Consider the following 25,820-nt stretch of genomic DNA (forward strand, 5'->3'; position numbering starts at 1 on the left):
TCTTAGCAGAATAAAATTTCCGTCTCATCTTTTTCCTCAGTTTTCTGTCTTGCTCTTTGAACCTTGATATCGTCGTCTAACCCAACTGGAAAGTCTAGTTTCCTCAAAGTCGCAACTTGCAAGTGAAGTTACCAAGACAACGTTATCTGATAAGGAGCTGCCCCTGCATTTGCCAACTGGCCGCTGATCCTGTCGCGCTTCTGCAGCCGAAACTCAACCTGCAAGAAGCCCTGGGCCCCACTCTTGCCAGCTGCGGCAGGCTTGCGTTCCAAAAATTTCCATCCATGCAGCGCGATTCCATTCTGGCTGGCCATGTTTGCCATCCATTCCATTCATCAAACCACCCATCAAATCCAACCACCACCAAACTGCACTCGCCTCGACATTGTGAACTGTCGCTGCACAATCGACTGAAACCTCGAACTATTCCAGAACATCGACAATCCTAGAAGACCGAAAAAGACACATTTAACGCCCAAAATGCCGTCCATACACAACAAGGACAAGCCGTGGGATACCGACGATATCGACAAGTGGAAGGTCGACCCCTTCACCAAGGATGAATCATCCGGCCCCTTCCTCGAGGAGTCTTCTTTCATGACCCTTTTCCCCAAGTACCGAGAGCGTTACCTACGAGACTCGTGGCCTCTCATCACCAAGGCCCTCGACAAGCAAGGCATCACCGCAGTTCTCGATTTGGTGGAGGGTTCCATGACAGTAAAGACAACAAGAAAGGTACAGTGATGATGATGCGCTCGTTTGCCTCTGGTCGTTTTGCTAACTTCATGTCACCAGACATTCGACCCCGCAGCCATCCTCAACGCCCGCGATCTCATCAAGTTGCTGGCCCGTTCAGTACCAGCCCCCCAAGCGATCAAGATTCTCGAAGACGGCATGGCCTGCGACATCATCAAGATCCGCAGCATGGTACGGAACAAGGAGCGATTCGTCAAGAGACGCCAAAGAATTCTCGGACAGAACGGCACAACACTCAAAGCTCTCGAGCTTCTCACACAAACATACATTCTCGTACACGGCAACACAGTGTCGGTAATGGGTCCTTTCAAGGGTCTCAAGGAGGTCAGGAGGGTTGTCGAGGACACCATGAACAACGTTCACCCTATTTACATGATTAAGGAGTTGATGTAAGTTTTGCGCCTGCATACCATACCCACTTGCGACAGCCAACACGTACTAACAAACGTCTCAAATAGGATCAAGCGCGAACTCGCAAAGGATCCCGCCCTCGCCCACGAAGACTGGTCCCGCTACCTCCCCAACTTCAAGAAGCGCACGCTCTCCAAGCGTCGCGTCCCCCACGTCGTCAGCGACAAGGCCAAGAAGAACTACACACCCTTCCCGCCCGCACCCGAGAAGAGCAAGGTGGATCTCCAGATCGAGTCCGGCGAGTACTTCCTCGGCAAGGAGGCCAAGCAGCGCGTCGCCGAACAGGAGCGCGCCGAGAAGGCCAAGGCGAAGAAGGAGGAGAAGAAGCGCGAGAGGGAGAAGGAGTACGTGCCGCCCGAGGAGGCGGGGGACAAGAAGGTGAAGAAGAGGAAGACGGAGAAGAGCAGCGAATGAGCTGGTGGTGGAAGCGATTAAAAAGAACCGGGGATGGAGGTGGAGAAGATGAGAAAGAGAAAGGATCCTGGAATCCCATGATACCCATACTTCAGCAGACGATTTTCGGATTTTCCCTGCTTCTTCGGGATCCAAGGGTAATCATCTGGTTGCTAATTCACACAAAGCATTTGTCAAATTCTGGTTATCGAAAAGCACCTGCCTAGCGATTGTCATTTCGTTATTCGATTTTCTCTGTCCAGGACAGTTGTCGGAAAACACCTGCCAGTGGAAACTCATGTCTTGGTCGAGAAATGTTGTCGGCTCTTGAAATTTGTGGATAATTCGAACCCTCAAAGTCAAGTTTCCAAAGTCCCCAACAATTCACAAACCCGGTTGACACTTTGAACGATCGGCGATAAGCCCGATGCGGAGCAGATCCGCAACCACAACTTTGGCTGCTCCACCCCGGCGGATTCGAACAAGGGGTGCCATCACACGCGGGCCGAGGCAGTTGCATCATCGGGTTGGGTCCGGCAACGAATGCGGGGGAAAGTGGGGGCGACGATGTCAGGGCCGGGGAGGCTCAATGATGAATGACAAAGTGACAACGCCCGGTTAGCCGCTTCCTAGGGTCCGTCGATTAATAATGTCTGTGGTGTTACGATTCATTTAATATTTCTTATGTCCGTTTGATTATCTCACTCTTTCACTTGTTGATCCTCGACATTCATTCATTCATTGAATTGGACAACTACGCCAAGATGCCTCTCCAATTAACCGTCAAGAAAATCGACGGTAAACCCGGCCAGGTTTACTACCCGTAAGTTTTTTGTTGTCTCCTTCCCCTCATGTTCATCTTACCTTCCTTTCTTTCTCCCTTTCTCCCTTTCTCCTTATACCCCCAAAACTTTGTCTTATCACATCATCAACATATCACTAACCACACCCCTTCCACAGCCTCCAACTAAACACCATCCCCAAGCCCACTCCCGGGCCCGGCGAACTCCTCGTCCGCCTGCGCTCTTGCGCCCTCAACCACCGCGACCTCTTCATCCGCCAACACTTGTACCCGGGCATCTCCTTCGAGCACCCCTTTCTCGCCGACGGCTATGGCGTCGTCGAAGCCGCCGGCCCTGCCGTCTCCTCCGCTTCCGCCCAACTGATCGGAAAACCGGTGCTTATCACCCCCTCGCGCGGCTGGATATCGTCCCCTGATGGGCCCGACGACCCGAACCAGCCATGGACGGTAATCGGCTCTGCGCAGCTGACTCCCGCTGGCACAGCGCAAGAATACACTGTGGTGCCGGAAGCGGAGGCCGTGCTGGCGCCGGAACACCTTAGCGCTGCTGAGGGCGCGGCACTGCCTTTGGTTGGATTGACCGGGTGGCGAGCGCTGGTTAGTAAGGCGCAGGCCAAAGCCGGGCAGAATATCTTGGTGACGGGGATCGGCGGTGGTGTGGCGCTTCAGGTGTTGCAGTTTGCTGTTGCCTTGGGGTGTAACGTTTTTGTTACGTCCGGTAATGCCGAGAAAATTGAAAAGGCGAAGAAGATGGGTGCGCGGGGGGGAGTCATTTATAAGGAGAAGGACTGGGATAAACAGCTTTTGAAACAGCTGCCGAAGGATAGGCCGTTCTTGGATGCGGTGGTGGATGGTGCCGGTGGGGATGTCGTGGCTAGGAGCGTCAAGCTGTTGAAGAGCGGAGGGATCATTTCGAGTTATGGAATGACGGTTAGCCCGAAGATGGATTGGTTGATGCAGGCTGTGCTGAAGAATGTGGAGTTGAAGGGGAGCACGATGGGGAGCAGGAAGGAGTTTGAGGAGATGGTGAGGTTTGTAAGGGAGAAGGGGATCAGACCGGTGGTTAGTAAGGTGGTGAAGGGGTTGGATAATTTGAAGGGGATTGATGAATTGTTTGAAGAGATGAAAGAGGGGAGACAGTTTGGGAAGCTGGTCGTTTTGATTGATGGGAAGGAGGAGGGGAAGGAGAGTAAGTTGTGAACTCTGTCTGCATTTGAGAAAGGGGAGAAATGATGGGAGGTGGTGTTGCTGTAGACCAGAGCTGATGATAGTCTCAGTAGAGCAATGAATACCAAGAGAGCGATATCTTCCATCCAATTTTGATACCCGTGGTTCAAAAAGAGAACTCCCGAACGGTATCCTCTGCAACATAGCAAAAAGAGATTAACATCGAAAAAGCCAAAAAGAGAATCCCATCTTACCACCACAGCTGCCTGCTTCTTTTGGACGAGCTGGGAATCGAACCCAGGACCTTTCGCATGCTCGGAAACATGCTAAGCGAACGCTCTACCAACTGAGCCACACGCCCTAAGGAGAAATGGAGATGAGAAGTGGACGAGCTGGGAATCGAACCCAGGACCTTTCGCATATCCGTAAGGTATGCTAAGCGAACGCTCTACCAACTGAGCCACACGCCCGTATTGATCTTTGTTGGAAATCGGCGCCAGGTTGAGGCCTTATGAGCGCAAATGGGGAAGATGTTGGGGTTGGGGTGTGGTTGTGGGATGCATGGATGGAGACGGGAGATATTGGAGAGGGGTTTTTGAGGATGGGGTTTGGAGTTATTGTGAGTGAATGAAAATGAGGAAGCACGTGTACTGGATGGTGAAATAGGTGGAATTGTGGAAATGGCAAGTTTGATGCATTTTGGAAAGTTGATAATTGAGAAAATTGTGAGTGTCCAGGAAGCGCAGCTGGTGGTTGCAGGTTGTGTTGGTGAGGAGGCTTGCATCGGTTTGTTCCCGAGAAGGGTTGGGACAGATGGTCACTGCACTGCGGTGTTTTTGAGATTGGTCTTTGGGGCAGCCTTGCCACTTTGCGGGGTTGAAGGTGAGAGAGGATGCAAGATTTGATGTTTGTGGAAGGGGAAGGTGCCCGTCCTGGGCTGGTTCGGCAGGGACCTTAACAAGCTGAGGTCAATTTTGATGACACCCTTCTTCTTCGTATTTGTCCTGGGAAGGTGCGTTACCGGCCAGCCGCAAGGATGGTGGTCAAGCAAGAAGAGGAGGGTATCTATGCAATGTATTCCGTGCCCCTGTGATGCTGGTGCGAACCTTCCAGGCACTGGTATTTATGTTGTCGATTGAGGAACATGGCAAGTATGACGCAGCGGGCTTTGGTTTTCAATAGGAATGGAACTCTCCTTGATCATGACCGGCTTTCACCATCTGTCTTCTTCCATCTGATCTCATCATTTGCTGTCTTCTCCACGATTTCTTGGTCTACCACTCCAACATCTGCAAAGTTGTTCACATTTTCCTTGCTACCCGAAAACCAGTCGTTCCTCTCGACCACGTTCTCCCAACATTCTTGACGCCAACATCAACATCCCGACTTATATCATCCCTTGAGTCCTCCAGCCAGCAGCTATTCTCACACATCGTACCGTTCCCAACGCGAACACAATCAGTCATGCCGTTCAAGGAGCGCTCGTTCCCACCAGGTTGGCGTCCTCTGGATGACATTGAACACTGGCCGTTCGAGACCGAAGACGGCCTGAGGATTGCATGTGAGGAGCTCGGTATTCGCGTTGACGATGATGAAGGTTTCTCCATGGATGGTGTCGGGTGCCTGAACAGCTTGATGGAACACTACGGTCTGCCGAACCGGGATGCGGGTTCGTGTGCGGTGCACGATATGCAAGACGAGAAGGTTTACAATGAGTTCCTGAGCGAGGCAGAAAAATCCCGCTACAATCTCGTAAGGGCAGGAAGATACCCAAAAAGACGTGATCGGGATCACGATCCGTTAAACTTGACCACGATTTTCCACCTCAAGCATCGTCAAGCTAAACAGGAAAACCTGGTGCGTGTTGGACCGAAGGGCTGTAACTGCCTCTGCAAGTATTTCTCGGTATGTCTTTCCATCTCCCTGCCTCACTACCTACCTAGATAACCGTGACAGGCCTTCTGACCGGAAGTGTCAACCAACCATATCTAGGGCGAGCGTATGCATGGATACTGCAAACATATTCTTTGTGAGCCTTTCCCCGGCTGAAATCCCCGTCTGGTGCGAGAACTTGGCACTCACACGTCTTGATGTACAGATGTCTTACGCTTCATTCTCAACTGTCCTCCAGAACTTCCATTCCGCGATGCCTTCAATCTACAGGAATACCATGATGTCTTCGCCCATTCTTACCCAGCTCAGGCCCTCAAGAACGCCAAATCTCCGAACGAAGACTGGCGCAAAGTACTAGATCGGATCCCACACGACGGCGTCGAAGCAATCTACTATTTCCTCCAAGAAGACGAACTGCTGGTCTGCCTCAACTGCTTCCGGTCCATATGTTACGGCCATTCCGCCCGGCCCTGCCATGGGTGTGGGAACTTGGTCCACACCAGCGGCTGTCAAAAGGATATGCCTACAATCAAGTCCAACATCGTGCTTTTGCATCATCCTAGACCTAAGTCGAGGAATTGCGCCGTGTGTAGAGATAAACTGGAGTGGGAGGCATGGACACGCTCGCGTGCACCGCCACTGTCAGGGGACTACCAGTCATGCGAAGAGCAGATGAAGGAAGAGCCTCTCGAGTCGAAACTGGGAAGGATCAAGTACAGGAGGATGGGAAATATTATGTACAGAGGTAGTGGGACACTGATTGAATAGTTTGGGAACATCAACAACAGCGAAAAGGGATAGGGATAGCGATCATCGATATGGGATTGGCTTTTGGTCTTTGGGCATTTTCATTTCCTGTCACCGCTTGACTAGCGTAAACAGCTTCTGATCGAAGACGGCAAACCTCCCCAGGCACGCCGTCGCCGGTATGCAATAGAGTTAACTTCCCCACCCGCACCAAAAACTTAGAGGTACGCACCAAATTTTCGACCCAACGTCTACAGTAATGTGACGAACCGTTACAAGCACAGGAGTATTATGGCTGGGATAGAACCATAGAGTAACAGAGTAGTAGCCGAAAGGTACTGGTAGATTGTGATAGCTATTGCTTGCTGAAGAGCCCAGTATTCAGAAGGCCTGGGAGGCCTTCCTTCCTTATTTACTGGTCCTTCAGTATGCGCCGTTGCGCCGTTAGTCTACGGCGCCGGCGCCCGGCGCGGCTCTGATTGGTCTATCTAACTGCTTACATAGGCGATCCCTTATTGGATCGTAACAAGTAAACGCTGCATTATGATTTCAAGGCTATTAACTTGGACCCCTAGGCTTTTGGAAGTACAGAGTCTCCCTATACCTTTCATTTTGGATAAAAAAGGGGTTTTGATTGAGGAAGAATTTGACAGAAGTGAATATAGCGACGTCGGGGGGTGAGTCGTTACATCTTCCCAAATTAACATTTTGAAAAGAAAACCAAATATGCGCTATATAGGCCTCGGGTTTAAGATGCGGATTTATAATTTCTTTCATTCAAAATGAGGCGTTGGCGTTGTGTAACGGTGTATTTAGCTTAGAGTGGTGCATACCTGAAAGTTTTTGGTACGTGTGGGGAAGTTAACTGATGCAATAAGCACTTCCGCCTCCCTCAAATTTGATCTCATTCCCGTGACGCCGCAGAAGTGCGGGCAATAAACCAAAGAGCTTCAGCGTCTCACAGTTTCCACTCTCCCGGCATCTTCAAAGGCACCTTCAGCATCCCATCCCTCGGCATCCGCCCCGCCCGCACGTTAACCTGCAACGCCTGGTGCAAGAGTTTCGGCTCCGCCAGTCCGGAGTCGCGCTCCTGTCTCCAGTTGACGAACTGCTCCTTTGTCGTGCCGTCCTTCAGGTGCTTGTTCAGCCGCTTCTGGTCGGCGACTGTGGTGTAGGGCTGGGGAGAGCGGGAGTCGGCCGAGGGGTAGTCGTGGCCTGTGTAGACCTTATAGTGGGCGGGGAGAGAGAAGAGGGTTTGGACTGAGTTGTATCTGGGAAGATAAGGTTGTTAGATTGGCAAATGACAGAGAAAAAGAGGGGAATGAAGAAACTTACAATGCGTGCGCATCACCGCCTGGAAAGTCACATCGTGCGGACCCAACTTCGGGATCAAAGAGGGAATCGCCGCAGAAGATGTTTGCTGTTTCGTAAATCCCGTCAGCACTTCCAGTCATGGACGTTGAAACAACACAAAGGGCATGCGATTGAATGTGCTGTTCCAGTCCCGGCTTCGCAAACCCCAAGCAGGCAAACAGGCAGGCAGGCAGGCAGGCAGGAAAGGAAGGGGAAAAAAAAAAGAGAAGGCAAAAAAACTTACAACCAACCAAATACCCAACATGATCAGGCGTATGTCCCGGTAAATGTTTCACCGTCCCTTTTAGGTTTCCAACACTAAACTCCTCCTCGTCTTCAAAAACTTTATCAAACGCTCCCTCCCATTCCTCCCTCGGGATGCCATATTTGTCCGCAAACACTTGTTGAACTTCAACGATTCTTTTGCCGATGCAAATCTCGGGCTTTATTCCGCCATTTACCTCCTCCCCGTCGTTGCTAGAGGTAGAAGTGGTGAGTTGAGTTTGCAGATATCGGGAAGCAGTAAGGTGGTCGGCGTGCACGTGGGTCTCGAGGATTTTGACGATGGTGTAGTTCTTGGAGCGGATGAGGGAGAGGAGGGAGTCGGCGGTTGTGGTGGAGATGCGAGAGGTTGAGGGGTCGAAGTCGAGGACGGAGTCGATTACGATGGCGTGGAGGGTGGAAGGGCAGGCGACGAGGTAGGTGAATGTTGAGGTTTGGGGGTCGAAGTTGTGGTGGATGATGGGTTCTGTGGGAGATGAAGACATGTTGGCTGGTGGTAATGGTGTTGGTGGTGTCATGGTTGAATCTAGTGTTTGGTGTTGGAGCGTCGATGATGGTGGAGTGCATCGAAAGGAACTTTGGCATATGTTTTATAGCACTCGGTAGCGGTGGTGACCTTGCTGTGAAGATCAGTTTCCGGGCATTACTCGTCCTTCAACCTCAGTCGTCGACGTCAGCCTGTTGACGGCGAATCCATAGCGGAGAAATGGTCGCCGACTGGGTGATCTGTTCGCACAGAAGGCATTCCAAGGAGGGATGTTCATGCCAAACTCGAGAACAAAACAAGTTGAGACGAGGTTCATCCCAAGTGTGATGTCAAACTTAGATCGGACAAACACCTTGTGTCCACTGAGCCGAGATCACCGAACTCGTGTCCAGGCACAATCGCTAGATAGACTCCATGCATGGCGGTCCGGCCCGGAACTCGGGTTCGGAAGCGGAAGGCATGGTCGTCGGTAGTCGGCCACTCGACCATCCCCCTTTCCGGAAGTCGGGCTAAGACCGTTGCTCCGGCGGGAACCTCGTTAAATACGTCGGGCATGGCATCCTTATGCTGATCCCCAATGCCCCTTGGCTGAGGCTCCCTTGGTCAGCAAGGGGTCTCATCGGTGATTGGACGACGCTGTAAGGGATGTCAACAAAGTGGTCGCCGACCTGTACCATGCCAATAAATAGACGGCATAAGGGGATCGGCCATGACATGGATCATTCGGTGTTCATCTGAGACTTCCCCGTTAGACTGACAGTTGTGACAGGCTGGGTCAGCACGTGTGAATCCACAACAGAAATAACGTTTCTGAAACCCGTTGAAAAGAGGTCGCCGTTCACGCTGCCTATGCCGTCCAATACGGGGTAGTGCCGGGGACCACTCCAGCATGGCATCGACCGCAAGTACACAGAGCAAGACACTCGGCGAGGATGCACGTTGTCGGCGTTCCTGTGTACATAGTTACCTTATATTGAACGCCGAACTCATCGCCGAGTCGGGGACCTCTTTTCTTAATGGAGGCAGGTACAAGAGACATGGTAAGAGTACGTATCCAAAGTGGTCGCTGACCAAGACCTTGTCTATGATTGGCGGCATAAGGCAGTAGGGTAGATCAGGATAACCAGATCTAGAGTACCCTGCAGTAGACGTGCCGGTGTACATCTGGAACTCGGGGGTCCTCTGGAGGAATAACAGACTGGATATTCATGTGGGTGCCTATTGGAACGGCCATCTTGCGTGACACTTCGCCTAACAGGTCGCCGTCCAGGCTGTCCTGGCAGGGGCGGTAGGGACCAGTCCATATGAGCCGTAAGTGCCATTCGGCGAGGATGTACACTACCAGCGTGCTTGGCCGGATTTCAAGATACTTATCGGGGTCTCCTTTGTGATGGGCAAGCTCGTAAGGACAAGAGAGGAAGGAGAAAGCACAGAAAGTGGTCGCCGACTGTACCATATCAATAATTGACCGCATAAGGTAAAAGACTTTGCCGGTGTTCATCTGAAACCCGGCTTCCACTAGCGGCCCATCGGGGTCAACACGTGGATGTCCACAACGGAAAATAAACGGTTCCATAACACCGATTGAACAGGTCGCCGTGGAAGGTTTGTATTGACGGCTCGACAACACTGTCAAGGCCGGGGTAGCTACGGGGAGCAGTTTTAGCATGGACCCCGACTGTCACTCCGCGAGGATACACCCTGTGAGGTTGTATAAATCCGTTCATGCTGATGGCCGACCTCATCGGCGACCAAAAATCCTCCTGTGATAGGTTGATGCCATGAGATTTCCCCGGAGCTGTCCAAAGTCACGGCAAGCAATCGCTCATTTGATGCCTGGTGCGGATGCCCTCTTCCAGGCTCGAATGCGTCTGTCCGGGGTTCTCGTAGGCGAACCGGGGACCTCCTTGACGTACGGCAACCGCGTAGATCTTCCCCGGACCTGTCAAACCTGTCAAAGCTATGGTCAGCAGTTGGTGCCCGGTCCATCACATCAGGGCGCCCGAGCTCAAACATCGTCTAGGGAACTTAGTCAGTCACCACACTTGCCTTCGCTTGTCAAACCCACTGCCAGCTCCTCGTCGTCCTCCTGTGAATGACTTCGTCGCGACTGACTAACAAACCTCTGAGTAAGTGCCAAGTGCCTCTCATCTCTCACCACAGCGCCACCAACGACTCCCTCAACCCCTCATGAAGCTTTTGATGACGACAGAATGGGCAGTTCAAAAGCATCGTGAAATCAAACCATTGGAGTTGTGTAGTCGATTCGAGGTCCCCGACGTCGACACCATGTGTAAGCTTGAGGTCCCCTGGGGTCCCCGAAGAGTACCTTCGTACCTTCTCCAGATCCCCGAATAGCGTCAAGTAGATTGCCGACAGGTCGCCGTCGCCACAGACGAGGTGCCCGAAGAGGATTCGAAGTACCTCCGTACCGACTCAAATCCCCGAATAGCATCAAAATGAGGTCGCCGTCACCAATTGCGGGCGGTGTAAGATGCCCGTAGCCCTACGAGGTGCCCGACATCTTGTCGTCACTCGTCTCACCCATTTTGAGGTCGACGAGGTCCCCGAATTTCACATGTAAACACCAACAAACAAACGAGATCCCCGATACGTACCAACACTCAACCGATTCGTGAGAATTGTGAGTGTTGGTGAGCAATTGCGTAGAAATCGACCCATGGCTCCGGCGACCTCAGGGTTATGTATGTAGATATCAGGGTTGGCCAGATACCACGTAGGTCATAATGGGCTGATGGGAATACCGAACGATCCAATAAGCGAGGGGAAGGGGGTTTGATTCAATAGTGTAGGGAGTGGTAGGTGGTCCATGCGGCTGATTTGTGATTGCGCCGCCGATGCACTGTTCCGGCACGGTTCTTCTAGCTTCTTGTGCAGCCCGACAGAGAGAGCCGTGAGGAGAACGACGATGTATGGTGGTTGTTGTTGGTTGCGTTGTGGGTTTGGGGTCGTCCTCACTTCGTTTCGATATTGGGGTTGGTCCGGGGACAAGGGGTTTTTAGGCGATGCTCTGGAAAGAAAGCCGAGGAGGTGTCGTTAGTTGTGTTGTGGAGGTTCCCGAAAGATAGCGGGCGGCGAACGGGGATTGAAAGGTGACACGCGGGAAAAAGTGGGGTCGCCGTCCAGAACATTTCCCGGGGATTTTTGATTTCTCAGCGAATCTAATTCCAGGGGCTCCACCGGGACGCCGACCCGGGCATTGCGGACTGCGGACAACGTCGGGGTTCCGGGGTCCTGTTTCAAATTTCAACAACACAACAACCTCCAAACGAGATCGCCGACCACCATTATGATCGCGTTTCTTTCAGCGGATTTCACGCTTGCCGCTGCCATTCCCATCATTGCCGCCCATTACCACTCAGCGCATTGCTGCCCACAAGTGTGACCGTGGTTCCATTGATGCCTCATTCCAATGTTCTCTCACCCTTCTGTTCGTGACCAATATTCCAATGTCTCAGCCCCAACCTCTCAAAATCCAGGACGCCGGCAATTGGCTGAGTCTCCTCTAATCACCATCACCATCAACCACTCACACGTGCGTCTCGCGTGCGAAGCACGTTGCTGTCAGAGACATACAGCATCTTGGCCCTCCAGCCCTCGTGCCCATGGTCACCTCCAGTGTCTCCCTTTGCGTGAAAGGTGCGGGTGATGCAATGCCACACTTTGCCGGTTTCGGTATCAACGACAGATCAAGGTCATGACATTTTGACGCAAGGAGGTGTGCGAAGCGTCAGAGGGAGACACCACGACAAGAAGAAGCAAAAAACCGTGCTTACCTTGGCATCACCACATCACGTTGGACATGCATCTCCATGGCTTCTATCACATATCCAAGACATTGTGGAAAATGGCGTTGGATGTTCAAGTGCTCATCCAAGACACCAAGCCAGCCACGCTGGAACCAAAGGACGCTTCAAGGAATGTGTTCCAAGACAATGAGAAATGTTCTCTGTTCGCTAACGTTCGGACAAGCTTTTCGTTCGCCAGTCCAGAGTGAGGTGACAAGGGATGAGCACGGCCGGCGACCTTACATTTGTAGCGGGATGGCGGGCCAGGGCGGATGTCGGGATTCGGGGACTAACAGGCGCTAACAGAGTGAACGATCCGAGCTGCCGGGTCTGCGTTAGTGCTCGGTAAGTCTCCGATCGGTCTAGCTGGATCTCGGTGCTGGGTCAAATCGCCTAATTTTGGTCCCAAATGTCACAAAACCCCTTGTGACCCATCTCGGGCTTGAACCCGCCCGGTGGCCCAGCGATTCGTTCGCAGCGAAATCGAACAAAAAAACAATCTGAACCTCGCTGGAAAACCGCCTCCCAGACCAAAAAAAAACGAACGCAAAACGATTGCCGGCACTCACAGACCATGGAGATCCACACCCTGTTTTAGTGCCCGTAGCGCCCGTGGTGCCCGCAATGCCCTCATCGCCGAGCATATCCCGGCGAAGCAAAAGAGGTGGAACTTCTGATCATCGCATTCCCGCTTGCCGCCTCCATTGTTAGCATGGCGCTACGTGGACGCCGATACGGAGCCCTTTCATTCCACTTTGCAGGACTGTATAATAATATCTGTCGCCTGGGCTCTTCTTTTTCCCCTTCCCAGTTTCGTTTCTGGTCAAGCTCATTCATCAGTGTTGCTTCGCCATATCCTTATCCAACGAAAAAGAGGTTGTGAATCTCTAATCGACCAACTAACCATCTTACACTAATACCCATACACACATTCGAGTGTCACATACCGACACAAACGACAAAACACACAACACAACACACAAACATGAACACACTCGTCACAGGCGCCGCTTTCGGCGCGGCCCTCACGGCTTCGGGCGTTTATCAGCCCTCCGTCATCGTCTCTCAACTCAAGTTTGAGAACTGGCATATGATGCAAGCATTCCTTACTGCTGCCGCCAGCTCTGCGTAAGTTCTTTCTTCCCGGAGTCTGAGTTTTTGTTCGCGCAGTTCGCCTCACCCTCTCCCACTCCCAAACTCCCCCAATTTCCCCCAAGCTTCACATCCACCAAGCCATCATTCCACTTCCACATAAGCAACGACTAACAACCCCCTTCCACAAAAAACAGAGCCCTAGTCCACCTCCTCCAAACCCTTTCTCCCACAACCTTCCCCCCTTCCCCCCGCTCCTTCTCCACCCTCTCCCTCTTCTCGCGCTACGACGGCAACCTCCTCGGCGGCCTGCTTCTCGGCACAGGCATGATGCTCTCGGGCGCCTGCCCCGGTACCGTCCTCGCCCAACTCGGCGCCGGCGTGCGCTCCGGTTTCTACGCTTTAGAAGGCGGTATCCTCGGCGGAATCGTCTTCACGGGCTTTCTCGGTCCTTGGATCGCGCGCCGTAACGCCGCCGCCAAGGCTGAGGCCAAGGCTCGCGGCGAAGATAGGGAAGTTACCAAGACTGTTTACGAGAACTTGGGCGTGCCCAAGTCCAGCGTTTTGGTGGCTTTTGAGGCTATTTGTGCGAGCGTGGTGGTGAGCACTGCGCTTTGGACCAGTGTTGGGCCGGAGGCCAGGATTGCCCCTTGGATGGGTGGGTTGTGCATTGCTGGTGCGCAGCTGTTGAGTTTGTTGTTGAGGAAGAACTTGGTGGGCACTTCGACGAGCTTTGAGGAGGTCGGGGATTGGTTCTGGGGAATCTTCAAGGGAAAGACGCTGCCGCAGAGGTATAACAACTTGTTGTTTGTCAGCGGCGCAGTCCTTGGTGCGAAGCTGTTGACGGTTGCGTATCCTGCTCTTGGCCAGGTTACTGAGGTTGCGGTCTCGCCTGTTGCGGCGGGCTTGGGTGGTTTCTTGATGATCATCGGTTCGAGGATGGCGGGCGGATGCACTTCTGGGCATGGTATCAGCGGTATCTCGCTCCTGTCGACGTCGAGCTTCTTGACCATTGGAGCGGCTTTCGGTGCTGGTGCGCTGCTTGGCTTGTTGAGGGGTTGAGCGGAGGAAGTGGTGGTGGGATTGCATGAGAGAGAAGGTACCCCTTTTCCTGGGGTTACACTGATACCGGTTACCATCGTGCACTGCACATATTAACGATGGGATGTCGGAAAGAGTCGATTCAGTCTTGAACAATATTGTACATACACACAAAAGCCTCCCGAGTCGTCACATGATACCCCTTTTTATCTACTTTGTTCCGCTGCAACCCGACGGCAATACTTTAGTTACCTACCCATCCCCCATCTCTACATTCTACACCAGAGACACGACCGACGAAAACCACCACTGCCCTCTGTCACTGAAAAGACAACCAAGTCCTGCGACACTTCTTGTCCCTCGCGTTTCAGAGTAAACTTATCATCACAGGCTCAGACTTGACTTTCTGTCCCGGCTCAACCTCGACAATCTCTCCCTCTGTTACGATCCAATCAACGAACCTAGATAGATTGATCAATTAGGTAGGACCCGGTGTCCCGGATTTACGGGTCCACGGGACGGTCCCGAGTCCCGAGTTAACGAGACTACGGGACGGGGCTGAAGACCAGTATATAAGAAGGCCTCCCGGCCTTCGTTATAGGGGTTCTTCAGCAAGCAATAGCTATCACAATCTACCAGTACCTTTCGGCTACTACTCTGTTACTCTATTGTTCTATCCCAGCGATAATACTCCTGTGCCTGTAACGGTTCGTCACACGTTGCTTGCTCATCAATTTGCACACCAGTATTCTGGGATTTGCTGCTGCACCCGAAGTTTCCTCAAAATTATCAAGTTTCCTCAGACTCTTTGACCATTCACCATCATCATGTCCGGAATCCCGACTGGCAAGCAGGCTGGAGGACCCGTTGGGGCTGGCACCCCGGGTACCGCGGCCAGAGACCCTGGCCCTGGCACTGACGCCATGACCGGCATTGTGGACGATAATGGCGATGAAGTCAAAGCCGCCGAGCTTCTCGCCAGAGAAGAAGCTCACACCCGCAGGGCTACCCTCGTCCCTGCCATAACCAAAGACACCGGCGACGTCGAACTGCGCAACATCATCAACATGCTCCGCAACAAGATCAACGACCTCGAGGCCATCACTCCCACGGCCACGGTCGTTTCCAAGAGCACCATCAAGCTCAACGCCCCGCCCAAGTTCGACGGCACTAAGGAAGAGGACCTCCAAGGCTTCCTCACCCAGGTCCGCGCCAACCCTCGCTTTACCAACACCGTGGACTCTGTCCAGCAGGTCTTGTACGCCTCCTCATTCCTCACCGGCAAAGCCCTCGAGTGGTTCCAACCCAATCAAGCGGACTACCTCAACAACCCCTGGAACGAGATGCACATCGAGACCCAGAAGACATTCACCGACTTCGAGTACTTCGAGAGTTCCATCAACCAGGTCTTTGGACTCGCCGACAAGGTTCGCCAGGCCGAGACCAAACTGAACGAGCTCCGCCAGACCAAGTCAGCCGCATCCTATTCCGCCGAGTTCAGACAGCTCGCCTTCCGCGTTGACTGGAACGACGAAGGCCTCAAGTACCAGTTTTACCGCGGCTTGAAGAGTGACGTCAAGGACGAGCTCATCAAAATTGACCGCAAGACCAAGAGCCTCGACGAATATATGAACGAGGCCATCGTCATCGATAACCGCCTTTTCGAGCGAAAGAGAGAGAAAGGCGCTGGAGACAGTCGCCCTCGCGCACCCGCTAACACAGGGTACAAGTACCAGCGTGGAGGCAACAGCTACAACAACAGATCACGTAGCACCGCGTATGGCACTCACCCTGGTCCCATGGACGTTGACGCCGTTGACAACCGCGATAACCGTGACCGCAAAGGAGGTCCTAGCAAGGATAAGAAGTGCTTCGAGTGCGACAAGCCAGGACACTTTGCTCGGGAGTGCCGCAGCGGAGGCAACAACAATCGCCGTCAAGGAGGAGGCTGGAAGCCAGTCCCCACTCACTCAACCAACTCCGTCAGCAAGGGCAAGGGTAAAGGCAAAGAGGTCGATAACATCGAGATCGACCACGATTTCGCTAACGCTCTAGCCGCCCTTACCAATGATGAGCCACCCCGTACCATCTGTGTAATCGACTTCGAAAATGAACCTACCGACGATTACATAACTATGGAAGAATACGATCAGTACGAAGACTACGACCGTGTCCTTCACGAACAAACCCAGCTCGAGCCAGGCGATTACGAGAGCGACATCGAGGAATACATCCGAAGGAGCAATGCCTATCATGCCGACTTCGACAAAGAAAACGAACAACCTCACGACCACACCCCGCTTCCCAACCGGTCACGCAGCCACTCCGTGCCGCCTGCGCCGCGCATGCCATTGTCAGACATTGACGAACGCGACGAATGGCCACTCGCCACCATTGTTCATAACGAATCAGAAGTCCACACAGACTTGTCCGATGCGATGAGAGAATCAGATACGGATACCGACGACCAAATGGACCGCAACGAACAACTCCAGTCTGAATTGGACCGTCTCAACCAGCTCGTCGACATTGAACGGGCGAAAGTCACTGAACTCAAGATCCAGCAACTCGCCTACAATCGCACACGCCGACAACTCCATCGGGAAGACTGTCAACGATATGAGGATACATTCGTCAGGTCAACCAAACGACCCGAAGAACTCATCTCTCTTATCCAGTCTTCACTCAAAGGACTCAAGAAGAAGGTCGCCCAAGAAGAACGCAAGAAAAGGACCTTCGACTTGGACGAAAAATACGACCGGCAACTTAACACTGAGTACTACGCTGGTCCGATCAACGACGATGACTCCTTCATCGAAACCTACCCACCTAGGCCTATGCTGCAGACCATTGGGGTCTCAGCATACGAAGCCAACGTCCACACCGTTTGTAACCTCCCTTGGACACCCCAAGCAGGTGACCATCCTCAAGTCCATCCAGGACACCCGTCACACAAGAAAATCGCATGGATCCATTGCCTCTACGACGCATGCCCCTGGCATCTATCGTACAAAATGGAACGGGACCACTTCCCTCAACGAGTATGGGAAAACAGCGTACCCATCCCGGTACGAGGCACCTATCACAAAGACTCTATCGGAATGTGGGACATTGGCCGATCGCGCAACCGGGAAGGAGGAGGAAAGCTACTAAAGCTTCCCCTCAAGGACGGATACAGCAGGGAATGTATGGAATCCCCGTATTCACGCTATCAGGAGTGCTGCAAAATCAACTGTGCAGTTCACATGGCAGATAAAGCACGCCAGTGGCACGCACGTCAGGCACTACGTGAAGAGAGGGATTTCCAACGTTCCCAGAAGGAAAAAGAAACCGCAGCAGCATCATATTCAGGCACCAGCACGGTCTGTAGATCCCCGTCAAAGTCCGGGTCCCAGAGGAAACGCCGTGGTGGCCGCAGAAGACAGGGAAATGGCGTCAGCTCCTCGCGAGAGGACCGCGAGTAGCTGCACCGCCCCAGATCCTCGAAGTAAGTCGAGACGAGGACTCGATTTACGAAATCCAGATGGCTTGGACACAGCCATTCAAGGGACAAGCAATGGCGATGATCGATTCAGGATCGTCAATCAACCTCATTACACCACAGACGGTGAATGATTGGAAAATTCCATGGGTACTTAAGAAGAAACCCTACCGAGTGTACACATTCGAAGGAAAAAGTCCGAGCTATGAGCAGGGACAGGTACTAAGGGAAACGGTACCTCTGAAAGTCACCATCAACGGAGACGAACAAGAAATCGTCTTCGACATCACACCCATTGGCAAACACGATGCCATCTTGGGAAGACCCTGGCTCAGAAAGTATAACCCGGACATCGATTGGGTCAACGGGACCATCAAACAACGCAAACCCCCCGTCGACAAGAACCCAATCGAGGAGAAAGAAGTCTCAGTCACTGATAGAAAGGGTTGGCATCCTTCGTCACACGAGACAAAGCCACCATTAGAACCATCAAGAATGGTCATGTTCATCAACAATTACCCCGAGGAGGGACCACCTCCTGAACCACCACCCAAGACTGCCGATGAGCGACTCAAAGACGTCCCACTGCAATACCGAGGATATAAGATATTCCGGTCGTCTTCTGAATGCACATTGCCAGCACATGGTCCATGGGATCATGAGATACCCTTGAAAAAAGGCGCCAAACCCAAATACCAGAAGATCTACCAGCTCAACGCTGCACAGATGAAGGCGCTCAAGGAGTATATTGATGAGAGGCTCAAATTGGGCCACATCAGGGAATCTCAATCTCCCTGGGGCTCCCCCATCCTTTTCGTACCTAAGAAAGATGGAGAACTCCGTCTCGTCATCGACTATCGACATCTCAACAGCGACACAATCAAGAATCGATACCCACTGCCGCTGATCCAAGAGATGAGAGATCGACTCGGAAAAGCGACCATATTTTCCAAGTTCGACCTAACCTCAGCCTTCTCACAGATTCGCATGAAGAAAGGCGAGGAAATCAAGACGGCATTCCGTACCCCGTTGGGACACTACGAGTATCGCATCATGCCGTAAGGTCTCACGAACGCACCTGCATTGTTCCAAGCGCAGATCGACGCAGTACTCAAGCAGTTTGCAGGAGAATTCGTGATGGCCTACATCGACGATATCATCGTGTTCTCTGAAAACGAAGAACAACATCGGAAACACGTCCACAAGGTGTTGGCTGCCCTCGAAAAGGCAGGACTATCCGTCAACCCAAAGAAGAGCGAGTTCCACAAGGAACAAGTAGACTTCCTGGGCTATCGCATCTCTCCGGGTCAAATCCGCATGGACCTAACCAAGATCAAGGATATCGCTGAATGGCCAGAACCAACCACCGTCACAGGTGTACGAGGATTCCTGGGATTCGTCAACTTCTACCGACGCTTCATTAAGGGATTCGGAGGCATCGCTAAACCATTAAATGACCTGGCCAAGAAGGACACTGCCTTCAACTGGACCAAGGAATGCGATGACGCCTTCAATAAGCTCAAGCAAATAATACTGGACGACCCAATCCTCATGCTACCAGACCCTGATAAAGAATTCGAGGTCGAAACCGACGCTTCCGACTGGGCTATGGGTGGACAATTAGGACAACGAGATGGTCAGAATCGTCTTCACCCAATCGCATTCTTCTCGAAGGCATTCCGAGGACCAGAGCTCAACTACCCAATTCATGATAAAGAGCTCATGTCCATCATGTGGGCCTTCAAGGAATGGCGACCGTGGCTCAGCGGAACCAAGGAACCAGTTAAGGTCTACTCCAATCACAAGAACTTGACATACTTCACTTCGACAAAGGAACTCAACCAACGACAGACTCGATGGTCAGAATTCCTGTCCCAATTTAACTTCAACATCTACTACCGCAAAGGCTCCGAAAACGCCAGGGCTGACGCCCTAAGCCGACGAGAGGACCTCAAATTCAACAAAGAAGTCACGATGTCAGCTACACTATTCCAATCAAACAAGGATGGGTCGCTACGACATCAACCGGTACAGCTAGACGACATCGACGATGATCTTAAGGTCTACAACATCTCAAAGGGAGAACCTGACGACTGGATCCAACGAATCACAGACGCACAACACGAAGTAGATGACGAAGAAATCAGGACGCACCTATCATCCAAACCATGGCTGCACAAAGGAAAGCTATGGGTCCCGCCAACACTTCAGAAAGAACTCGTAAAGGACATCCACGAGTCTCCGGAAGAAGGCGGCCATGCTGGCATGGCACACACAATCGCAAGGGTACAAGAGACATTCGGATTCGCCGGCATGAAAGACGTCATCACAGAAGTCCTACATGAATGTGAGATTTGTCACAAGACAAAAGCGAACCGACACAAACCCTATGGACTGCTAGAACCCCTGCCAGTCTCCGAAGGACCCTGGCAATGCGTTACTATGGATTTCATCACAAAGCTGCCCGTATCAAGAGACCCAGCCACCGGCATTGAATACGACAGCATCTTAGTGGTCGTTGACCGCTTTACCAAGTTCGCCTACTTCCTACCATTCAGAGAAGACACTGGCGCAGAACAACTTGGCCACATCCTCATACGACACATCACCTCCAATCACGGATGGCCAAAGGAACTGGTGACTGACCGAGACAAACTATTCTCATCACGATTCTGGCAAGCCTTCATGAACAAATTAGGTGTCAAACACAAGATGTCAACAGCGTACCACGCAAGGACCGACGGTCAGACGGAAAGAATGAACCAAGTCTTGGAAGCATATCTGCGAGCATATGTCAACTACGAACAAGATAACTGGTCAGAACTTCTTCCGACAGCGCAAATGTCCTACAATAGCTCGAAGACGGAGACAACGAAGGTAACACCCTTCTTTGCCAACTTCGGCTATGAAATGAGCTCCCGTAGGGGATGGGACTCAGAATCACTCGTGCCCAGAGCACACATCCGCGCAGAAAGGCTCATTGAAATGCACGAAACACTGCGCGACGAACTCACATTCGTCCGCGACAGAATGAGCAGATATTACGACCGCACTAGATCGACGGCGCCGATCTTCAAGAGGGGAGACAAAGTTTACCTCCTTCGTCGTAATATCAAAACAAAACGACCTAGTGACAAGCTTGACTACAAGAAACTGGGACCCTTCAAGGTTCTCGAGAAAGTCAGCACTAGCAACTACCGTCTTGAACTACCCAAAGGCATGCGACAATGGCCTACCTTCCACATCTCACTACTGGAACCAGCGCCCAAGAACGCCAGACTCGACAAGAAGGTCGAAACCTGGAACGAGGGTGACGAGTTCATGGCAGAAGACATATTGGACTCCATGATCGAAGACGGTAATATCAAGTACCTTGTCAAATGGGAAGGTTACGGACACGAAAGCAATACATGGGAACCCTCAGAATACCTCCGCAACTTTAAGAAAGAGATTGAGGATTGGCATCGCCAGAATCCTGACCGGCCACAACCGCCGCCCCGAATTCAGGCATCTCCAACCCATTCTCCCGAGCCCACTGGTCAAAATCCAACCCCTCCCCGGTCAAATCGACGGGGACAGGGTCGTCGGAAGAATTAGCAGGCTCCCCCAGAGGGTTGCCGACACCCAGAGGATTATTGTCACCAAGCTCCTCCGCCAAATCAGCCATCCCGCGATCAAACATTTCCTTCTGACGTTTCTGAAGATGACGTTTCTGCTCCCGCACACGCAACAACCGAGACTGAATTTCCACCGAGCTACGCAACAACTTATCTTCCTCCTCCTCAAGACGCTTCGCATCCTTCATGGATTGATACACTGAAACAATCAATACAATGAAAGCAAGAGCTGGAAGACAACACTCACAACGACGAGTAACGTCCTGGCCGTCACAAGAAGTTTTGCGACGAACACACTCGCTACACGAGTTCAACTTCAAAGGATCAACAACACATGTACGGCCATGACGATGACAGCTGCTGCACGGCATTCCGGATGGTTCGCCAGCGCTCTCAATCAAAACTGCCAAAGCTTTAGTGGTAGCCCCCTTTTGAGCGGACCTGCGAGGACGAGAGACACGAGAAGGATTCATAATGAAGGTTGTTAATGGAGAACTTACCAGGAACAAAAGGGACAGGGTGACACAGGATTGTTAAAGAAGAACGATGGTCGGGAAGGGAGAGAACTGGGGCACGGCAGGCAATAAGGTAGCGACTAACAAAAACTCGTTGGCACCCAAGCAACGGAAGCGGATAAGTATTATTATTTAGGTTACATTGTGGCGTTGAGGACAAAGCCACAGAGAGGGGCATCGTGTTACGATCCAATCATGGAGACTAGACTAGCCGACCAATCAGATCGGACCCGAAGGGAGGACCCGAAGTCCCGGGTTCTAAGCCCGGGTCCACGGGTCCAGTATATCGGGTCCATGAAGACCGGTATAAAAGAAGGCCTTCCCCGGCCTCTTGTTACCGGTTCTTCAGCAAGCAATAGCTATCACAATCTACCAGTACCTTTTGGCTACTACACTGTTACTCTATTGTTCTATCCCAGCGATAATACTCCTGTGCTTGTAACGGTTCGTCACAGATACAAGGGATTGAAGACAGGCCGGACTCACACAGCAAGTGCTCACACGTCAAAACAACGCCGTCGGTTCGAGCAAGCGGCTGCAAGAAAAACGAAAAGAAAAGTAAGTCAATTGTTCTACGAAAGAATAATTGTATAGTCGCGCTAAGTTGCCAGAGAGACCTAGAACATACTTACCTTGTCGAAACAAGTAAATGTGTTTCCCTTCGTGCCTACCTACATCTCCCACGGTCGCGCAAAACGGTCCAGGACGGTGAACATTCCCGTCGTCTTTCTATGGCCCCTCTTAAGCCTACTAAACTCAACGACCTCAATGACCGTAAAGACCTCGCGGTAGTTTCGCGGCGTAATTGACCGGCTCCTGGAGCCGCCAGGGCACAGCGCGGACCTCTAGGCCCAAACGGTCCCGGAGGCGGACGAACAGGTCGAACCTCGTACCGGTAGTATCAAAACTACGGACGTTATACTCGACCGAGAAGTGCGAATGGGGGATAGCGGCGACAAATTTGCCATTCCAAGGGTAGGTTAGGCCGGCCGGGGTAAAGAAGGTAGGGAGAAGGCAGGCGAGGTAGTAGTTAGTAAAGTAAAATATTTTGGAGGAGGATAAGAGCAAAGACGCGCGAGGGGTGAAAGATGAAAATGACGACGGCGAAAGGAAAGAGGGTTTGCTATGGTGATTGACGCGTGAAGGCTGCGCTTGCTTTTGTTCTTGAAGAGAGAGAGGAAATTCGTCGGTGAGATTACTGTTTGTTGCGAGCGTAAAGAGCCGCGAGGCGATGAAGTTATCGTTCGTAAGTTTCGGTTTATCAAAAGCGCGTTTATTCTGGCAGACGTGGATTGCGACGATGTGACAAGGGCAGTGTTCTGGGCTTGGAACAGTAGTTCAATTCCGCTGATAAACTACTTTGGTCCCGAAGGCCTTGTTGAATCCTCTCAAGCCTTTCATCCAGGCTGGACTTCCTGGCCTTCTTATGCCAAAGCCTTCCTTCCTTCTAATAGGTACGTACATCTCCCTATCGGCCTAATCTGGCCGCAAAGCCACAATGCATCTATCTAGTGTGCACTATTGTGCCTACATGTGGGTCTTCCTAAATAGCTTCCTTCAGTGTTCTTCCTTCATGGCCTGGCTAGCGCGGCCTAGCGTGGAGGCAGTGCAGGCGGCAGTTGTGTCGTTGGCTGGAATACGCCGAAGGCGCTAAGGGTACTGAGGGGATTCCGGGTAAGTCGTGCCGTTGGAGGAACAGACTTCCCGAAGGTGAGTGTAGCATAGTTGCTTGAGACATCCAGCCGTGTGGCAAGGCTTGGGGTTCAGCCGTGCGGCTCTTGGGGAGATTAGTGGTATTGTCGAATGTCCGTGTGACAGACGAGGACAAGGGAAAGAAGCAGAAAAGGCAAACTAAACGCACGGAGAAGAGATACAGGGCACGCAAGCAGGCAACAATTGAAAAACGACGGGAACTATTGTGCGAAACCAAACGCGTCAACAACTTTCAGAGCCCAGCTGTCGGGTAAGTTTGAAATCAATGGGCAGTCAGATAGGGAGGAGCAGGAAAGTAGGAGTGTCCGGTGCCGGCCCGGAAGGTCTCCGGGCAATGACATTTGCGAGATCGATGTTCGGATGATTTCTGACGCAGAGTTAAATACACCTGAGACAACAACGTGTAAACCTATTATGGTACTCATTGACCTTGCATCTTATTCAGTTACTATTGTCTTGTGTTAGCCATCGTTGAATGTGTCTGCCGGATCATGGCCTTCATTTACGATGATAGCAATTTGCGGCCGCTTAAATGCTGATACACTCCTTTCCATCAGATACGACAAGAACTATAGCGATAGTGCGAGAAAAAAAATCAACTGACACCCTTTTGGAGTAGATTTATTACTTCACTTTCTGCGTAGACAATCATATCCCAAGATATTAAGTACTCAGCTGATGACATGCTCAGGCTGCACTCCATCGCCAACTTCTGATAGTTGGAGGGAACTCGCTAATATTTTTGCGACCACGTTAACTGTTGGGAATAGAAAGCATAATGGGGAGGGTCCAATGACCCAAGGTTAGAAATCAAAAGCCTTTGTTTTGTTCAAGTGAGGTCTTCGGCTTCAAAAACCCGAGTGTCCTTAACGAGGAAGATGCGGTTGGAGCAAAAATCGGTCTTGGCACTCCGCCGATGGATGCCCGACCCAACCCAGCTCAACCACGACCTGACCAACGAGCTCAAACACGACCAACAGGCCCTTTAAGACCCTGAACCCCACGCTGCTAGGCAACAACCCAATCGTAGTCTTCTGCGCCGACAAGAACGCCGACAAAACGCTATGCGCATGCGACACCCAGCCGAATTTCTCAGTGGCTGTCAACCTGCTCAAATGACGCCGTGAGGACCGCCGTCGCAGTCACCCTCGACGCGGAGAACTTCCCTCGGAATAAGACATTCTGAGACCCGGAATAGTGGGAATAAATGTGCTTCAGTTAAATGTCATACCTAATTGAGCAAGACGCAGCAGTGGTTCTGATATTTACGGAGAAGATTGTAGTGTCGACTAAAACCTGCAGAAGTACTGTTCCTTGTCACAGCAAAAAGAGAAAGGATTGGGGAATGTCGTTTGATCACCAATCCCAAATTTGCGATACCACTAGACATCAATCTTCTTCCCGGTTAATCCTGATGCCACTAGACTTCTTCTCGCAAGCCACCAGAAACTTGATCACTCGAGCAAGTTACTCTTGGCCCTTGGCACCTCGGCCGAGCTTGATGCCGGGTACCATCTCGCGCTGTCCGTCACTGGTGACATTGTCGGTAGCAACACTAGTAGAAGTGAATACTCGGTCGATGTTATCGTCTTGCTCGTTAACGCCATCTACAGCCGGTTGGCAGTCTTCGCCGTTCTCGAAATTATAGCTATCATCAGACTCAAGCTCGGTACGCTATTTCCAAGGGTCTTTGTCGCAAGCGTCTTCCGTACATGTATCAAGACTATCCACTCTGCGCTCCTGTATCTGGCGAGGGCTAGAAACGTCCTAGCGGTCGAATAAGTTAGAGACGGTGCTTTGCTTGAGGGTCGGGACCAGTTCGTCAAAACAAAGGCCAGTTGAAATGGAAGTGCAGAGGGTTCCGGCAGTTGAGGAGGTACTTCAGCACGTAGATGATGTGCGGACATGGCCAGTCGAGGCAATCATTCTCTGTTCTCGTGTTCTGCAAGATAAAAGTACAAATGTTAGCATCTCCGTTCGCCAAGTCTATACCAAAAGTCGACGGAGAAGATTGGCCAGACCGCATACCTTGAAAGCGCAAATGCAGATTGGATTCCTCCCTGCAGTGACATTGTCAGACCCCGTTAAGCATGTATCACTGCCCGCGAGTCCCAACAAGATCGAACTGCTGCTCCAACCTACCCTCTCAAAAACAGCTGCGTAGAGCACCCTCAGCAACACAGGGGACGATAGAGTGATGGATATAATTGCGATGATCAAACCAGCAGGCGAGCGACAAATAGTTTTGATGTGCAGAGACA

General features: G+C 51.8%; 7 protein-coding genes and 2 non-coding genes across 9 annotated transcripts; 6 read left to right on the plus strand and 3 right to left on the minus strand.

Annotated features, from left to right (window-relative positions):
• The first annotated feature begins 306 nt into the window (after window positions 1–306).
• Window positions 307–1,870, plus strand: SMAC4_09134 (90S preribosome/SSU processome component KRR1). Its single transcript, XM_003343957.2, has 3 exons — window positions 307–735; window positions 796–1,145; window positions 1,215–1,870. Exons 1-3 carry the CDS (start codon window positions 481–483, stop codon window positions 1,579–1,581), a joined length of 972 nt encoding a protein of 323 aa, XP_003344005.1. The 5' UTR covers window positions 307–480; the 3' UTR covers window positions 1,582–1,870.
• A 56-nt stretch (window positions 1,871–1,926) lies between these two features.
• Window positions 1,927–3,714, plus strand: SMAC4_09135 (uncharacterized protein). The gene is made up of 2 exons (XM_003343958.2): window positions 1,927–2,383; window positions 2,521–3,714. The coding sequence occupies exons 1-2, from the start codon at window positions 2,325–2,327 to the stop codon at window positions 3,560–3,562; spliced, it is 1,101 nt and encodes a 366-aa protein (XP_003344006.1). The 5' UTR covers window positions 1,927–2,324; the 3' UTR covers window positions 3,563–3,714.
• A 91-nt stretch (window positions 3,715–3,805) lies between these two features.
• Window positions 3,806–3,890, minus strand: SMAC4_13433. The gene is given in 2 exon segments: window positions 3,806–3,841; window positions 3,854–3,890. It is a non-coding gene; the product is annotated as a tRNA-Ala (tRNA).
• Window positions 3,891–3,913: 23 nt separating this feature from the next.
• On the minus strand, window positions 3,914–3,999 carry SMAC4_13434. Its single transcript is given in 2 exon segments — window positions 3,914–3,949; window positions 3,963–3,999. It is a non-coding gene; the product is annotated as a tRNA-Ala (tRNA).
• Window positions 4,000–4,731: 732 nt separating this feature from the next.
• SMAC4_09136 (uncharacterized protein) lies at window positions 4,732–6,377 on the plus strand. Its single transcript, XM_066090898.1, has 3 exons — window positions 4,732–5,434; window positions 5,522–5,558; window positions 5,628–6,377. The coding sequence occupies exons 1-3, from the start codon at window positions 4,994–4,996 to the stop codon at window positions 6,188–6,190; spliced, it is 1,041 nt and encodes a 346-aa protein (XP_065946371.1). The 5' UTR covers window positions 4,732–4,993; the 3' UTR covers window positions 6,191–6,377.
• A 305-nt stretch (window positions 6,378–6,682) lies between these two features.
• On the minus strand, window positions 6,683–8,892 carry SMAC4_09137 (uncharacterized protein). The gene is made up of 3 exons (XM_003343960.3): window positions 7,767–8,892; window positions 7,505–7,589; window positions 6,683–7,440 (listed from the first exon to the last, which is right to left on the minus strand). The coding sequence occupies exons 1-3, from the start codon at window positions 8,320–8,322 to the stop codon at window positions 7,128–7,130; spliced, it is 954 nt and encodes a 317-aa protein (XP_003344008.2). The 5' UTR covers window positions 8,323–8,892; the 3' UTR covers window positions 6,683–7,127.
• Window positions 8,893–12,327: 3,435 nt separating this feature from the next.
• SMAC4_09138 (uncharacterized protein) lies at window positions 12,328–14,839 on the plus strand. Its single transcript, XM_003343961.2, has 2 exons — window positions 12,328–13,228; window positions 13,390–14,839. The coding sequence occupies exons 1-2, from the start codon at window positions 13,086–13,088 to the stop codon at window positions 14,252–14,254; spliced, it is 1,008 nt and encodes a 335-aa protein (XP_003344009.2). The 5' UTR covers window positions 12,328–13,085; the 3' UTR covers window positions 14,255–14,839.
• Window positions 14,840–16,578: 1,739 nt separating this feature from the next.
• SMAC4_13435 (uncharacterized protein) lies at window positions 16,579–17,697 on the plus strand (the record flags this gene model as incomplete). The annotated part of the gene is made up of 1 exon (XM_066091410.1): window positions 16,579–17,697. The coding sequence occupies one exon, from the start codon at window positions 16,579–16,581 to the stop codon at window positions 17,695–17,697; it is 1,119 nt and encodes a 372-aa protein (XP_065946372.1).
• Window positions 17,698–18,851: 1,154 nt separating this feature from the next.
• Window positions 18,852–21,311, plus strand: SMAC4_13436 (uncharacterized protein; the record flags this gene model as incomplete). Its single annotated transcript, XM_066091411.1, has 1 exon — window positions 18,852–21,311. One exon carries the CDS (start codon window positions 18,852–18,854, stop codon window positions 21,309–21,311), a length of 2,460 nt encoding a protein of 819 aa, XP_065946373.1.
• Between the last annotated feature and the right edge of the window lie 4,509 nt (window positions 21,312–25,820).

Source organism: Sordaria macrospora, chromosome 3 (assembly GCF_033870435.1).
Source record: "Sordaria macrospora chromosome 3, complete sequence".
Lineage (NCBI taxonomy): Eukaryota > Fungi > Ascomycota > Sordariomycetes > Sordariales > Sordariaceae > Sordaria > Sordaria macrospora.

Coding starts and splice junctions, on each gene's coding strand:
- SMAC4_09134 (XM_003343957.2), top strand. CDS start 481: ATGCCGTCCATACACAACAAGGACAAGCCGTGGGATACCGACGATATC. Junction 736..795: donor CAGTAAAGACAACAAGAAAG/GTACAGTGATGA, acceptor TCATGTCACCAG/ACATTCGACCCCGCAGCCAT. Junction 1,146..1,214: donor TACATGATTAAGGAGTTGAT/GTAAGTTTTGCG, acceptor CGTCTCAAATAG/GATCAAGCGCGAACTCGCAA.
- SMAC4_09135 (XM_003343958.2), top strand. CDS start 2,325: ATGCCTCTCCAATTAACCGTCAAGAAAATCGACGGTAAACCCGGCCAG. Junction 2,384..2,520: donor CCCGGCCAGGTTTACTACCC/GTAAGTTTTTTG, acceptor CCCCTTCCACAG/CCTCCAACTAAACACCATCC.
- SMAC4_09136 (XM_066090898.1), top strand. CDS start 4,994: ATGCCGTTCAAGGAGCGCTCGTTCCCACCAGGTTGGCGTCCTCTGGAT. Junction 5,435..5,521: donor GCCTCTGCAAGTATTTCTCG/GTATGTCTTTCC, acceptor AACCATATCTAG/GGCGAGCGTATGCATGGATA. Junction 5,559..5,627: donor ATACTGCAAACATATTCTTT/GTGAGCCTTTCC, acceptor CTTGATGTACAG/ATGTCTTACGCTTCATTCTC.
- SMAC4_09137 (XM_003343960.3), bottom strand. CDS start 8,322: ATGACACCACCAACACCATTACCACCAGCCAACATGTCTTCATCTCCC. Junction 7,590..7,766: donor TGTTGGGTATTTGGTTGGTT/GTAAGTTTTTTT, acceptor TTTACGAAACAG/CAAACATCTTCTGCGGCGAT. Junction 7,441..7,504: donor GGCGGTGATGCGCACGCATT/GTAAGTTTCTTC, acceptor TTATCTTCCCAG/ATACAACTCAGTCCAAACCC.
- SMAC4_09138 (XM_003343961.2), top strand. CDS start 13,086: ATGAACACACTCGTCACAGGCGCCGCTTTCGGCGCGGCCCTCACGGCT. Junction 13,229..13,389: donor ACTGCTGCCGCCAGCTCTGC/GTAAGTTCTTTC, acceptor CACAAAAAACAG/AGCCCTAGTCCACCTCCTCC.